At 37.7% G+C, this 12368-nt stretch overlaps 1 protein-coding gene across 2 annotated transcripts in view; it reads left to right on the top strand.

Annotated features, from left to right (window-relative positions):
- VCL (vinculin) overlaps positions 1-12368 on the top strand; it is a 110275-nt gene that overhangs the window by 31327 nt on the left and 66580 nt on the right. For both annotated transcript variants that reach the window (XM_030334251.1, XM_030334250.2), the window contains exon 2: positions 3773-3843. In XM_030334251.1, the coding sequence (XP_030190111.1) occupies positions 3773-3843 (71 nt within the window). The remainder of the gene's footprint in view (positions 1-3772; positions 3844-12368) is intronic.

The following is a 12368-nucleotide window of genomic DNA, read 5'->3' as shown; positions in this document are numbered from 1 at the left end:
AAAAAAAAAAAAAGCTTCTGGATAAGTAGCCTTTGAGTATATTTTTATTATCTACTTTTCTTTCCCCACTTACCCCTACCCTTAGAAAAGAGAAATAAAATATTTAAGTAAAATTCATTCATTCTTTAGTAATTACCTTCACCAGGGTCAGGTTATTGGCTATTCGTAAAACTGTTTTAATGGTTTTGCTGGGTGTACTCATGATTGCTTTATTTTTAATTTTAATTTTTATTTACTTTTTTAAAAACAGATTATCTTAATTTTTAAATTTAATTTTTTTGAGAGAGACAGAGAAAGCATGAGTGGGGGAGGGGCAGAGAGAGAGGGAGAGAGAGGATCCCAAGCAAGCTCCCTGCTGCGTGGGGCTCAAACTCCCGAAACTGTGAGATCATGACCTGAGCCAGAACAAAGAGTTGGACAATTAACCGACTGAGCCATCTGGGTGCCCCATGATTGTTTTATTTTTTGAGGGTAAATCTTTGCCATATATCAGCCTTCCAGCATTGCTGCCTTCAAAGACCTTTCACCTAATTGATCAGAAGTCATTTCTGACTCCCCCCCCCACCCCTCGGTCTACTCCCCATCCCCCACTCCTTGCAGTCCAAGAGCAAGTCCTATTAGTTCTTCCTCCAAAAGAGCTAATTCTCCATTTCCACTTTCATGTCTTATTTTAAGTTACTGTCATCTCTCTGCTGGATGACTGCAGTAGCCTCCTAACTGGTCAGCCTGCTTCCCCTTACCCACTAAGATCACTTGGCCACATCACAGACAAAAATATCTTTTTAAAAAGAAAATCAGGTCATTTCAATCTCCTGTTTAGCAGTCCTTCTTCTTACTGTATTTAGAAAAGATTCCACACATCTTAACCTAGCCTAAAAGGCTCTTTGCCATCTGGCCCTTGCCTTCTTATCCAGCCCTATCACCACCACACCTTCTCCCCTCACTGAACTTCAGCCACTCTGGCCTCCTTAAGCTTCCTTGGATATACTCAAATTTTCCTGCCATAGGGTCTTTGTCTTGTTTCTCCCTATGGAGTGTTCTTTCCCAGTTCTTCCATGAGGCTTCCTTCTCAGCTTCAGAGTCTCAACTCCAGTGTTACTTCCTCAGAGAAGTCTTCTTTATCCACTCTTTAAAGTAGGAACCCTCTACTCCTACCCTATAGTCTATATAGCATCATCCTTACCATTATCTGGGGTGATTTTGTTTGTGTATTTATGTACTTGTGCACTTTCTGTCTACTCCTACTAGAATATAAGTTCCATGAGGGCAGGAGGCTTATTTTTACTCTCTGCTCTAGCCCCAATACCTAGAACAGTGCCTGGCTTATGTAGTTGTACTCAATAAATGTTTCATAATGCTGAATAACAGCTGAATAACTGAATGTTTTCTAAAGGAGATATAAGAGGAACTCACTCCTCTTCTTCCCTTGCTGTGTCTCTGTGTGTGTAAAATAAAAGAAATCTCCATGTGTCTAAATATGAATATCCTTCTAGGCCCTTATACTCAGTATGAACTAGTGACTTTGTTGCTGAACTTCATTTTTTATTTCATGAAATCATGGCCCACAGCTTTTTGAATGGTTGATTTTAGTTGGAAAATATAGTGAACAATACATCTGGAAATATTCTGTCATGTTTTGATCTGAGAAACTCTAGAGAACCAGCTGCTGATTTGAAAGGCTTTTATTATGATACAGGCAGTCTATTGTCTACAAAAGCACTGGCTATTACACAGTGGTATATGTGTTTTTGCTTTTTTCTGAGCTATTAACTTGAGAGAAAAAACTTGTATTCATTAACTTATGCATGACTTGTATTCCCTGAGAATAGTTTATTGTATTATTTTCTTTAGCTGATTTACTGTGCACTAAGGGATTTTTCTTACTTGTTTTTTTTCTTTAAACTCAATCAAAAGTTAAACAGTTAAATGGTAGGATTGAGATACTTTCCATTCTGGATTTAAAAAAAATTACAGATTTCTGCATTAAACTGTGGTTTATATTTATGATTTAGCACTTTTATGTAGCTTTATATTGGTAAAATGGGTGGATTTCACCATTTACTATATTCAAGTTTACCTTTCTTTAGAGTACTTTAGAGTATGTGATATAGCTGTAGTGAAAGAAAAATTGACATCCAAGCCCTACAGAGGAATAATTTTGAAGAAAGTGAGTATGTGTACCATTTGTGATATAATAAATATGTATGCACGTAATCTGGTTAGTGTGGCTTTTAATATTTTGATATATTTTTATATTTTTAGATATTACTATTTGGAAGATTTATATGAAATGACATAATTACTACAGTTATTAGGTAGGAAATAATTGCATCTAAATAACCCAGAATAACATTTTAATATTACTTTTTAAATTATAAAAATTGTATATCCACATTTCAGAAGGTTAGAAAAGAGGAAATACAGATACAGAATTTCCTAAGCATCATTATAATCACTGTTAACATTTTGTTTTGTATTCTTTCAGTGTTTTGCTTCATACATATGGATTTTTCTGGTTTGTTGTAATCATAGTGTATTTATTATTTTTATTCTTCCTTTTAAATGAAATATAATGTCAGAAAAATTATTATGTAGTGCTGAGTCTTTATAACCATTGTTTTAATGGCTCTGTAGTACTCTATCCTAATTTACTTAGCTGTTCCTTGTTGTTGGATAAGTTATTTAAAAAATGTTTTGGCTTTTATAACTAACATGATAGTGAATATTTTTGTGAATCTTGTTATTACCACATTTGGTATTATTGCTTATAGTGTATATTCTCTTTAAGTGGAATTCCTAGATATGACTTTTCATATCTCTTAACACATACTAGTAAATGCTTTTCCAAATGGAGTATGCCAGTTTACATTGCCATTAGAAGGGTATAAAACTATTCCATTGTAGCATTCAGCATTATATATTATTTTTTAAAAAGTTGATCTATAATTAGGGGAAAATCATGTTGCTTTAGTTTGAATTTATTTATTTATTTTTAATTAAAATTTTTTTTTTTTAGTTTAGAGAGAGCATGAGCAAGGGAGAGGGGCAGGCTCCATGCCCAATGCAGAGCCCGAGATGGTGCTTGATCCCAGGACGCTGGGATCGTGACCTGAGTGAGCTGACATCAAGAGTCAGATGCTCAACTGACTAAGCCACCCAGGCACCCCTGGTGTGAATTTATTTGATTAATGGTGAAGTTGTGTATTTTCATATGTTTGGTTTCTAGTTTCAGCATCATAATTGCTTTATACTTTTTTTCAGTTCCAGTACTATGTTTTTTTCCCCCCCTGTATAGACATTTAGCTTACTTATCTTGATTCATTGTACTTCATGTACTGTATTAGAGATCTAGGGGTACCTGACTAGCTCCGTTGGTGGAGCATGTGACTCTTGATCTTGGGGCTGTGGGTTTGAGCTCCACATTGGGTATGGAGATTACTTAAATATAAAATCTTAAAAAAAAAGATAAAGTAGTTTGTCAATTAAACATATATTCATATATCTCAGAGATGAGTTTATCTCTTTTTTTTACTGTGCTCCGCGGTGCCTTCAAATGAATTACTCTGAACAAGGGGTGGTACATTGTTTGTATCCCATATTGTTATCCAAGTATATTGTGGAAGGATATATGGGAACTATCTTGATAATTTCAAAAATCCAGAAATTTTCTTTGAATCCAGAAACTTCAATGATAAAGTATATGTTTCAATATGTTTAAGTTTTTAAAAGTCTGAGAATTTATTATTGAATTGTGAATCTTTTTCTCCTGTAGGTTGGAAAAGAGACTGTTCAAACCACTGAAGATCAGATTTTGAAGAGAGATATGCCACCAGCATTTATTAAGTGAGTAAAACATTCTTCTCTTGCTAAGCAGAATAATCCTCTTGGTAGGAAAGAAAATTAACTGATTCCAGGAGCAACTTTTTTTTTTTTTTTTAATATAAAAGTGTTTACAATTGAGATTTTGACTTTTCATCTTATAACACTGTAGTTCCTACTATTGATTGTATTCATTGCTATTAGGCATTTTTGACATAGTGATTTTTAATGAAAGTTTGACTTCTGAGTTTCATTATTTGGAATGGAAAAGATTCAGAAACATTCTGATCTTAGCAGGCATGAATCTGAGTTATATGCTAAACACCTTTGCTTGGAGATGAGGGAATAACAGTAGATACAAACTTAAAAATTTATTGCAGTGTTATTTCAGTAACATTTTAAATTTAAGTTATATTTACTTATAACCCAAATTCCTACAAATAATTTGCAGGTGTTTTGGCTTATCCTGAGTAAAAGTGGAGATACTAACTTTTGATTAGTTAAAACTTTGTCAAGTTTGTCTTTGCTCAGTGATTTTGCTCTATGGCAGTCAAGTCCTAAGTAAATGTAAAGGTTGGTGCATAGGACAGAAAAAAAGTGGAATCTTTACTTTTCAAAAGTCAAAAGTAAGGTAAGGCTATTCAGTTACAAAAAAAAAGTGGCAAAGGATTTGAATAGTCACCTCAAAAGAGGAAATCTAAATGGCCAATAAATTATGAACAGGTACTCTATCTCATTACTCATCAGAGCTGTGCAAATTACTCCATTATAAACCCTAAATTAAGAAGTGTGATAATATTAGTTGTTGATAAAGATGTGGAGCAATTGGAACTCTCATACACTCCTACTGGGAATGTAAATTGGTGCGGCCACTTTGGAAAACAGTTTGGTGTTAGTAAAGTAGAGGACAGACAATTCTCGGAGAAACTTATGCCCATGTACACTAGGATCCATATATGAAAACATTGATATCAACATTGTTCATGATGACTCCACTGGTCTGTTTATTGTAGAATGGATAAAAACAATTATGGTATAGTCATAAATTGGAATACCAATCAGTAATGAAAGAGAATTTTTCAATTCAAAATGGTTGATTTTATATTATGTGAATTTTACTTCAATTAAAAAAATGAATGAATCTCAAAAATAAATGAGAGAAATTAATGATAGATACATAGGTAGTCTCCATTTATTTAAACTTCAGAAACATGTAGAAGTAAACTGCCTTAAAAAGATGAAGATAAGTAAGGAAATAATGATTACAAAAGTCAGGGTAATGGTACCTCTGGGAGGAAGGAAGAGGGTTATACTCAGGGTGAGGCCACACAGGGGCTTCTGAAATGGTAATAATATCAAAATAAACAATATTTTTTAAATTTTATATATATTTTATTTTATTTTATATATTTATATAAAATATAATAAATATTTTATTTATATTTTATTTATATCAAATATATAATATTTGATAAAAATAATATCAAAATAAACAAATAAACGGTAATGTATTTCTTGATATAAGTGTTGAGTTACTTACTCACTCAACACAATATGGGTGATTGTTTTATAACTATTCATTATATTATATGTATGTTTTATACAAATTTCTCTATGTATGTTATATATCACAATTTTAAATAAAGTGAGAAGTATTCTTTTATTTTTAACCTCCTTATGTTCTATTTTCATTGAACAGATGCAAAATTTCACCCATGTTGATGTCTTTTTATTTCTAACTTACTTGAGTGGGTGTTTCTGCATAATGGTGTTTCTGTTAATTCTGCAAAATGTTCATGTGTCAGGAAGTAAGGGGCCAGAAGCATCTGTTTTTTGTAGAGCCTGTTTTGTGGGAGTATCTTTTCTGATTTGCCTCCCTGGACTTGATAACCTCCAAGGTTTCTTCCAGCTCTAACCAATATGAGCCTACTTTGTTTATGTGCCATTTCATCAGCATGGTAATATTAAGAGGAGTCCTATGCTGTCAGTTAAACATTATAATTAAACTTATATTTACCTTACATTAAAAACACAGATCTTGGGAATGCAAGCTGGTGCAGCCACTCTGGAAAACAGTATGGAGGTTCCTCAAAAAACTAAAAATAGAACTACCCTACGATCCAGCAATTGCACTACTAGGCATTTATCCACGGTGTGCTGTTTCGAAGGGACACGTGCACCCCCATGTTTATAGCAGCACTATCCACAATAGCCAAAGTATGGAAAGAGCTCAAATGTCCATCGATGGATGAATGGATAAAGAAGATGTGGTGTGTATATACAATGGAGTATTACTCGGCAATCAAAAAGAATGAAATCTTGCCATTTGCAACTACGTGGATGGAACTGGAGGATATTATGCTAAGTGAAATTAGTCAGAGAAAGACAAAAATCATATGACTTCACTCATATGAGGACTTTAAGAGACAAAACAGATGAACATAAGGGAAGGGAAGCAAAAATAATATAAAAAGAGGGAGGGGGACAAAACAGAAGAGACTCAAATATGGAGAACAAACTGAAGGTTACGGAAAGGGGTGTGTGGGGGGGAAGGGCTAAATGGGTAAGGGGCACTAAGGAATCTACTCCTGAAATCACTGTTGCACTATATGCTAACCAATTTGGATGTAAATTAAAAAAAAATAAAACAAGTTAATACAAAAAGACATTAAAAAATCATTTATAGATTCACAAAACAGATTGGTAGTTGCTGGAGATGAGGCAGAGTGGAGTGGGGGGCCAAAATGGTGTAGTGGGTCAAACGTACAAGCTTCAGTTACAAAATAAATGAGTCTTGGGGGTATAATATAAAATTGTTAAGAAAATGAATTTTAAAAGTTATCATATGAAAAAATTAAAACTATGGATGGTAACTAGTCTTAATTTGGTGATTCTTTCACAATATATACACATTTAAAATCATGTGTACATCTGAAACTAATATAATGTTATATGTCCATTATACCTCAATAAAAAATAAAAAGAGATAAAAACCACATAGATCTAGCTCATACCTGTTTGCCCCTCACTCCCTGGAAAGTATAGAGCATGGTGAGATAATGCACAAGGGGTTTTCAACATCAGGTGGGTATTTGAACTAGGTGACCCTACAGAAATTTCCTTTCAACCCTGACATTCAAGTCTATGAAGATCATTTGATTAATGATTTTTTTTTCAGGAAACTAATTTCTGCTCATCCCCAGAAATATATCCTTGAAGTATGCTATGTGCTCTCACAGGCTTCCTTGGGGACTTAGACAAATTAAGGAGTGTGTCCTAGTGATATTTTCCAAAAAAATAGGTAACTTTAAACCAAAACAAAACTTTAGGGGCACCTGTGTGGCTCAGTGGGTTAAGCATCTGACTCTTGATTTCAGCTCAAGTCATGATCTCACTTTTGTGAGTCTGAGCCCTGCATTGGGCTCCATTGGGCTTCTTCTCCCTGACAGTGTGGAGCCTGCTTGGAATTCTCTCTCTTCTTCTTTCTCTGCCCTTCCCCTGTGTGCTTATATGCTCTCTCACTCAAAATAAATAAAATAAACCTTAAAAAAAAACACCGAAACAAAACTTCATTGATTACCCTTAGTGGTAAGTAGTATACCAGTTCCTTACTCTAGTAGGTTATTTATTTACTGGTAATTGGTGATTTAAAGAAAAAAATTAAGATTTACCTTGCCTTTCCAGAGGTTCTTCAAAAAAATTAAATGTAGAACTACCATATGATCCAACAGTTCCACTTCTGGGTATTAATACAAAGGAAACAAAATCACTACCTCAGAAAGGTATCTGCACACCCATATTCTCTGCAACCTTACTTACAAAAGCCAAGACATGGAAACAACCTAAGTGTCCATCAGAAAATGAATGGATAAAGAAAATGTGGTATGTTTGTATGTGTGTATGTATACAGACACACACACACTGGAATATGGGGGAAATGAGTGAAGGTGGTTGAAAGGTACAAACTTTCAGTTATAAGATATATAAGTCCTAGAGATGTAATGCACAGCATGGTGGCTATAGTTAACAATATTGTATATTTGAAAGTTGCTAAGAGAATAGATCTTAAATGTTGTCTTCACCCACACACAAAAAATTGTAACTATCTTGCCTTCCCTGTACAGACTTTATCTCAGAGTAACCGAATAGTCCTAGTTGATGAGGGGAATTTTAGCCAACAAATGTGAAATTAATGACAGAATTAGGAAGTCGTAATTATGCAATTTTAATTAGGAAGCAATTGATTTAGGTAAAGATCATTAATGGATTTAGGTAAACCATTCATAGGTTTTAACCTTTATTGCACCATGGGGAAAAATCCTGGTCTCCATGGAGAATAAAGGAAAAACACTATGTTATGATCAACTGAAAAACTTACTGAACAGTGTTTTTTTTTCTTAACGTTTGTTAATTTTTGAGAGAGTGAGCAAGCGCATGAGTGCGGGAGGGGCAGAGAGAGGGAGACACAGAATCTGAAGCAGGCTCCAGGTTCTGAGCTGTCAGCACAGAGCCTGACGCGGGGCTCGAACTCACAAACTGTGAGATCATGACCTGATCTCAAGATCAGGAGTCAGTCACTTAGCCAATTGAGCCACCCAGGTGCCCCCTGGGTGGCAGTTTTTTATTGGGACATTGTTTAGGCCAGTAGCCAGGCTTACCAGAAGTGTGACAAGCTCTTGGAGGGGGCTTGGAGAATGTTTAGGTTGAGCCAGCAGGGTAAGACTGAATAGCTCCAGTAAGGGCAGTAGCTTAGTAAGCATGAGATCGTTTTTGATCTCTTTGTCTCGTTTCCTCTTTGATTCCTCCTGTCTGTTGTTAAAGACCCTGAAGGCCAGGTCCAGTAGTTCATATTGAGGGGTTTGAGGGCCTTTATCCAACTTTTGAGGTTTCTTTCTAATGTCTGAGGCTGACTGGGAGATGAAATGCATAGATAGGCAGGATCGATTTTCCTTTGTGAAAGAGAGAGAGAGGGTGCAAGTGAGTGAGGGGCAGAGAGAGAGAGAATCCCAGGGAGGCAGAGAGAGACAGAGACAGAGAAGCAGAGCTCACCTGATGTGGGGCTCGAGCTCATGAGTTTGTGAATTTTTAAAGAGCCTCAGTGAGGTGGGTGAGAAAAAGGGCAGAGTTTTCATCTGATCTGTGGGTGCTTTTTCTTAACCTTTCATAATTGACCTGTTTAGAAGCTGCCCGCTACATGCCTCTTATGAAGCCGGTGGTCCTGTGGTTGCATTTGGCTTTGTCTCCAGAGGAGGGCTGTCTGCAGTTTAGATCATCGGCATATTCAGTAGCCTTGGACCAAATTCTGTTTTTTTCTTCTGGGGTGGTACAGGTGGAGAGAATAACATATAGGTCCCTCCACAAATCACAGGAAAGAGTGAGATATTCAAATTCTTTAGTGAACCTGGAGGAATCAGTTGAGAAATAGCTAAGCTTAAATTCCATATGAGAAAGATCTGGCATGAAGGGAACGTGGACCCAAACAATGCCCCCTGCTGTAGCCACTTTGTGAAGAGGGAATTGGGTGGTGAGAGCATCAGGAGGTTGGTAAGAGTGATCAGAGCGAGTGTGGGCAGGAGAAGGATTGAGAAGTGGAGGCAAGAGCTTAAGGGGGGAAGGGTGTGCTGAAGGGCCTTGAGGGGAAGGAGGGTACTGGGGTGTGTGTGGAGGTGCCAGAGGATCAACTATGGGTAAGTGGAAAGGTGGAGGTTGGTCAGCAGGGTCAAATCCAAGTTGGTAGAACTGGGGAGATAGAAGGAGCATACGACAGGCAGTGCGAAGGTTAGGATGACAAACGAGTTCAAAGAAAGCTTGGACATAAGGAACCTCACCTCATTTACCCAAGCCATGACAATATAAACTCAGTTGGAGAAGAGAATTGTGGTTAAGAGAGCTGTTCTCTGGCCAGCCCTTCTGGTCATCTAATTAATATTGGGGCCAGGCTGCGTTACAGTAGAAAATTAAGACGTTTGGGCCAAATACCTTGTTTCAACTGGAGGTTTTTGAGATTTTTGTAAAAATGGTTTTTATCTATTTATTTTGAGAGAGAGAAAGAGCACGTGAGCAGGGGAGGCGTGGAGAGAGAGGAAGAGAGAGTCCCCAGCAGGCTGCAGAGCCAGACATAGGGCTTGATCTCACGAACGGAACTGTGAGATCATGACTTGAGCCGAGATCAAGAGTCATATGCTTAACTGACTGAGCCACCCATGCACCTGGAGGTTTTTGATATTTTTTTTTTTAAATTTTTTTTTTTTCAACGTTTATTTATTTTTGGGACAGAGAGAGACAGAGCATGAACGGGGGAGGGGCAGAGAGAGAGGGAGACACAGAATCGGAAGCAAGCTCCAGGCTCTGAGCCATCAGCCCAGAGCCTGACGCGGGGCTCGAACTCACGGACCGCGAGATCGTGACCTGGCTGAAGTCGGACGCTTAACCGACTGCGCCACCCAGGCGCCCCTGTTTTTTGATATTTTTTTAAGGAGGCATCCCAGAGGGGAGTCCTTGGGAGGGGTGGACAAGGTATTGCCCATCTGGAAATCTAGGAGGAGAAAGGAGATTTTGAGGACCAGGAACAAAGGGAAAAACTGTGAAGGGAGACATCTTGACTCAGCGTTCCAGGAAGATGAAACCCTGACCAGTGTGGAGCCTGAGAAAGGGGCATCCCCCAAACTCAAGGGTCTGTGTGAAGGGAAGGGATTGAGGATCCCAAGACTGCAGAAAGACCCAGAGGAGGTGTCGCTCCAGTGGTGAACTGTTGATTGTTGACTGAGCCCAGTACTGGGGCTTGAACCTTGCCGTGGGGGAATTGGCCAACACCTGGTGGGTGATTGCTGTCAGTGTTCAAGATCTCAAAGCGCCCTCCTGAAAATGAAAATTTGACTCACCTGAGATAAGTTGAGAAGGCGATCTGGTTGAGATGGATTCCGGTCAGTAGGTAATGGCCAGTCCTCTTACGGGCCACCAAAGCTGTTAGGGAATTGCACAAAGCATGTCCAGACAAGCAGGACAGAGTTTATTCACTCTCTAAGGGAGGAGAGGGGCCAGACATCAAGAGAGATGTCGGCCACAAGTTTCTGTCAGGCTGAGCCTTGTAAGGGGTTTTAAAGGATGTTGAGAGGGGACACAGTGTGTGGAGAGAGGGTCGACTCTCGGCCAGGTAGAGTAGAAGATGGCGTGTTTTTCAAGCTGCTCTGTCTGGGGCTCCTCCAGGATGTGGGTTGTGGTCTGACTAGAGAAGAGTATGTTCTGTAGTTGGGGTCTGTTTTCTGAGAATATAGGCCCTGTGACCTAAAAAAGCAGAGTTAGGACCAAGTGCAGACACCTGTGAGTTTTACCTGTAAGCTTGGCTGGGAGGTTGGGGGGACTTTGAATAGATTCCTTTCAATTAACTTAATATGTTACTTGAAAATAGCACAGGTTAAAAACAACAATATGGCTGTGGCTGTCAAACAGATTTGGGGGGGCAAATATTCCACAGTTTAAAACATTATAGCTCTTTATGCTTTTCTTACTTTTCTTTAGAATGCAAATGCAAAATGAAGCAGAAAATTTTTGTAGATGCCTTGACTTGAAGGGGGAGGGGACAGAGAGAAACAGATGGAAGCAATTAATGACATCCTTGGAACTGTTGAGTAGGACATTCTTTTGGGCTGTTTGGTTGATGTTTGGAGGTTTCCAGGGCATGACAGAGCTTCCTCTGTCATCTACTTTTACAAGCACTTCTAATAGTGTCTGCTTAGGCAACACTAAAGAATAAAAGTTTCAAAAATTTATTCTTGGATCTATTTCTACTCCTAGAATGGTAGAATGTCAGTACTAGAGAAAACAGAATGCTCTTGGTCTGTAGATAGATTTATATCTAAGCAGTCTGAAATATGTTTAGAGATTTTTTTCGGGGCAAGATACGATATTTTCAGGATTTTTGGCATTTTTAAGATTTGGGGGTGTCAAAATCAAATCATAGTCTTATTTGTGTGACTGGCAATTAAGAGCATGTTGACATGTTGGAGAAAACATTTCATATCAGTTAAAATTATATATCTGAGTTATAATTCTCAGTGAGGGACTTCCAATGCTTGAGCAATTCCTTACTGTAAAAGCAAGAACATTTTAATACGGAGCAAGATTTGCATTGTTACAGGAAGTCTTTCTCTTGGGTGGAGTAAGAGTTATCTGATCTCTAACTGCACTAGCAGAATTTACAGTTTACTAATTTTACCCAAGATTGAAGTAATAGCCACACTGTTGCACAGGACGTGTGGGATTGCACGATGATTGCCATAGAAACTGTCTCAATCTTCATAAACTTCAGGGGTATAATGTCCCTGCTGTACTGTTATAATATTGGTTAGATTTGCCCCGTAAGAAGTCATGTGTTCCTGTAGAGACTGTCAGGAGAAGAGTATTTTGCATCATCGTCAATCATCATCCTTATCAGGCAGCAGCAGCAGTAATATTTATGTGTAATTGATTGATTAATGGGCTGGACACACTAATTGGTTAATTAAGTATTTATTGATCACCTTCTATTATGTGTAGCACACTAATCACTT

This window comes from Lynx canadensis, chromosome D2 (assembly GCF_007474595.2).
Source record: "Lynx canadensis isolate LIC74 chromosome D2, mLynCan4.pri.v2, whole genome shotgun sequence".
Taxonomy (NCBI): Eukaryota; Metazoa; Chordata; class Mammalia; order Carnivora; family Felidae; genus Lynx; species Lynx canadensis.
The sequence above is the reverse complement of the archived record's forward strand: the minus strand, read 5'-3'. Positions and strand labels throughout refer to the sequence as shown.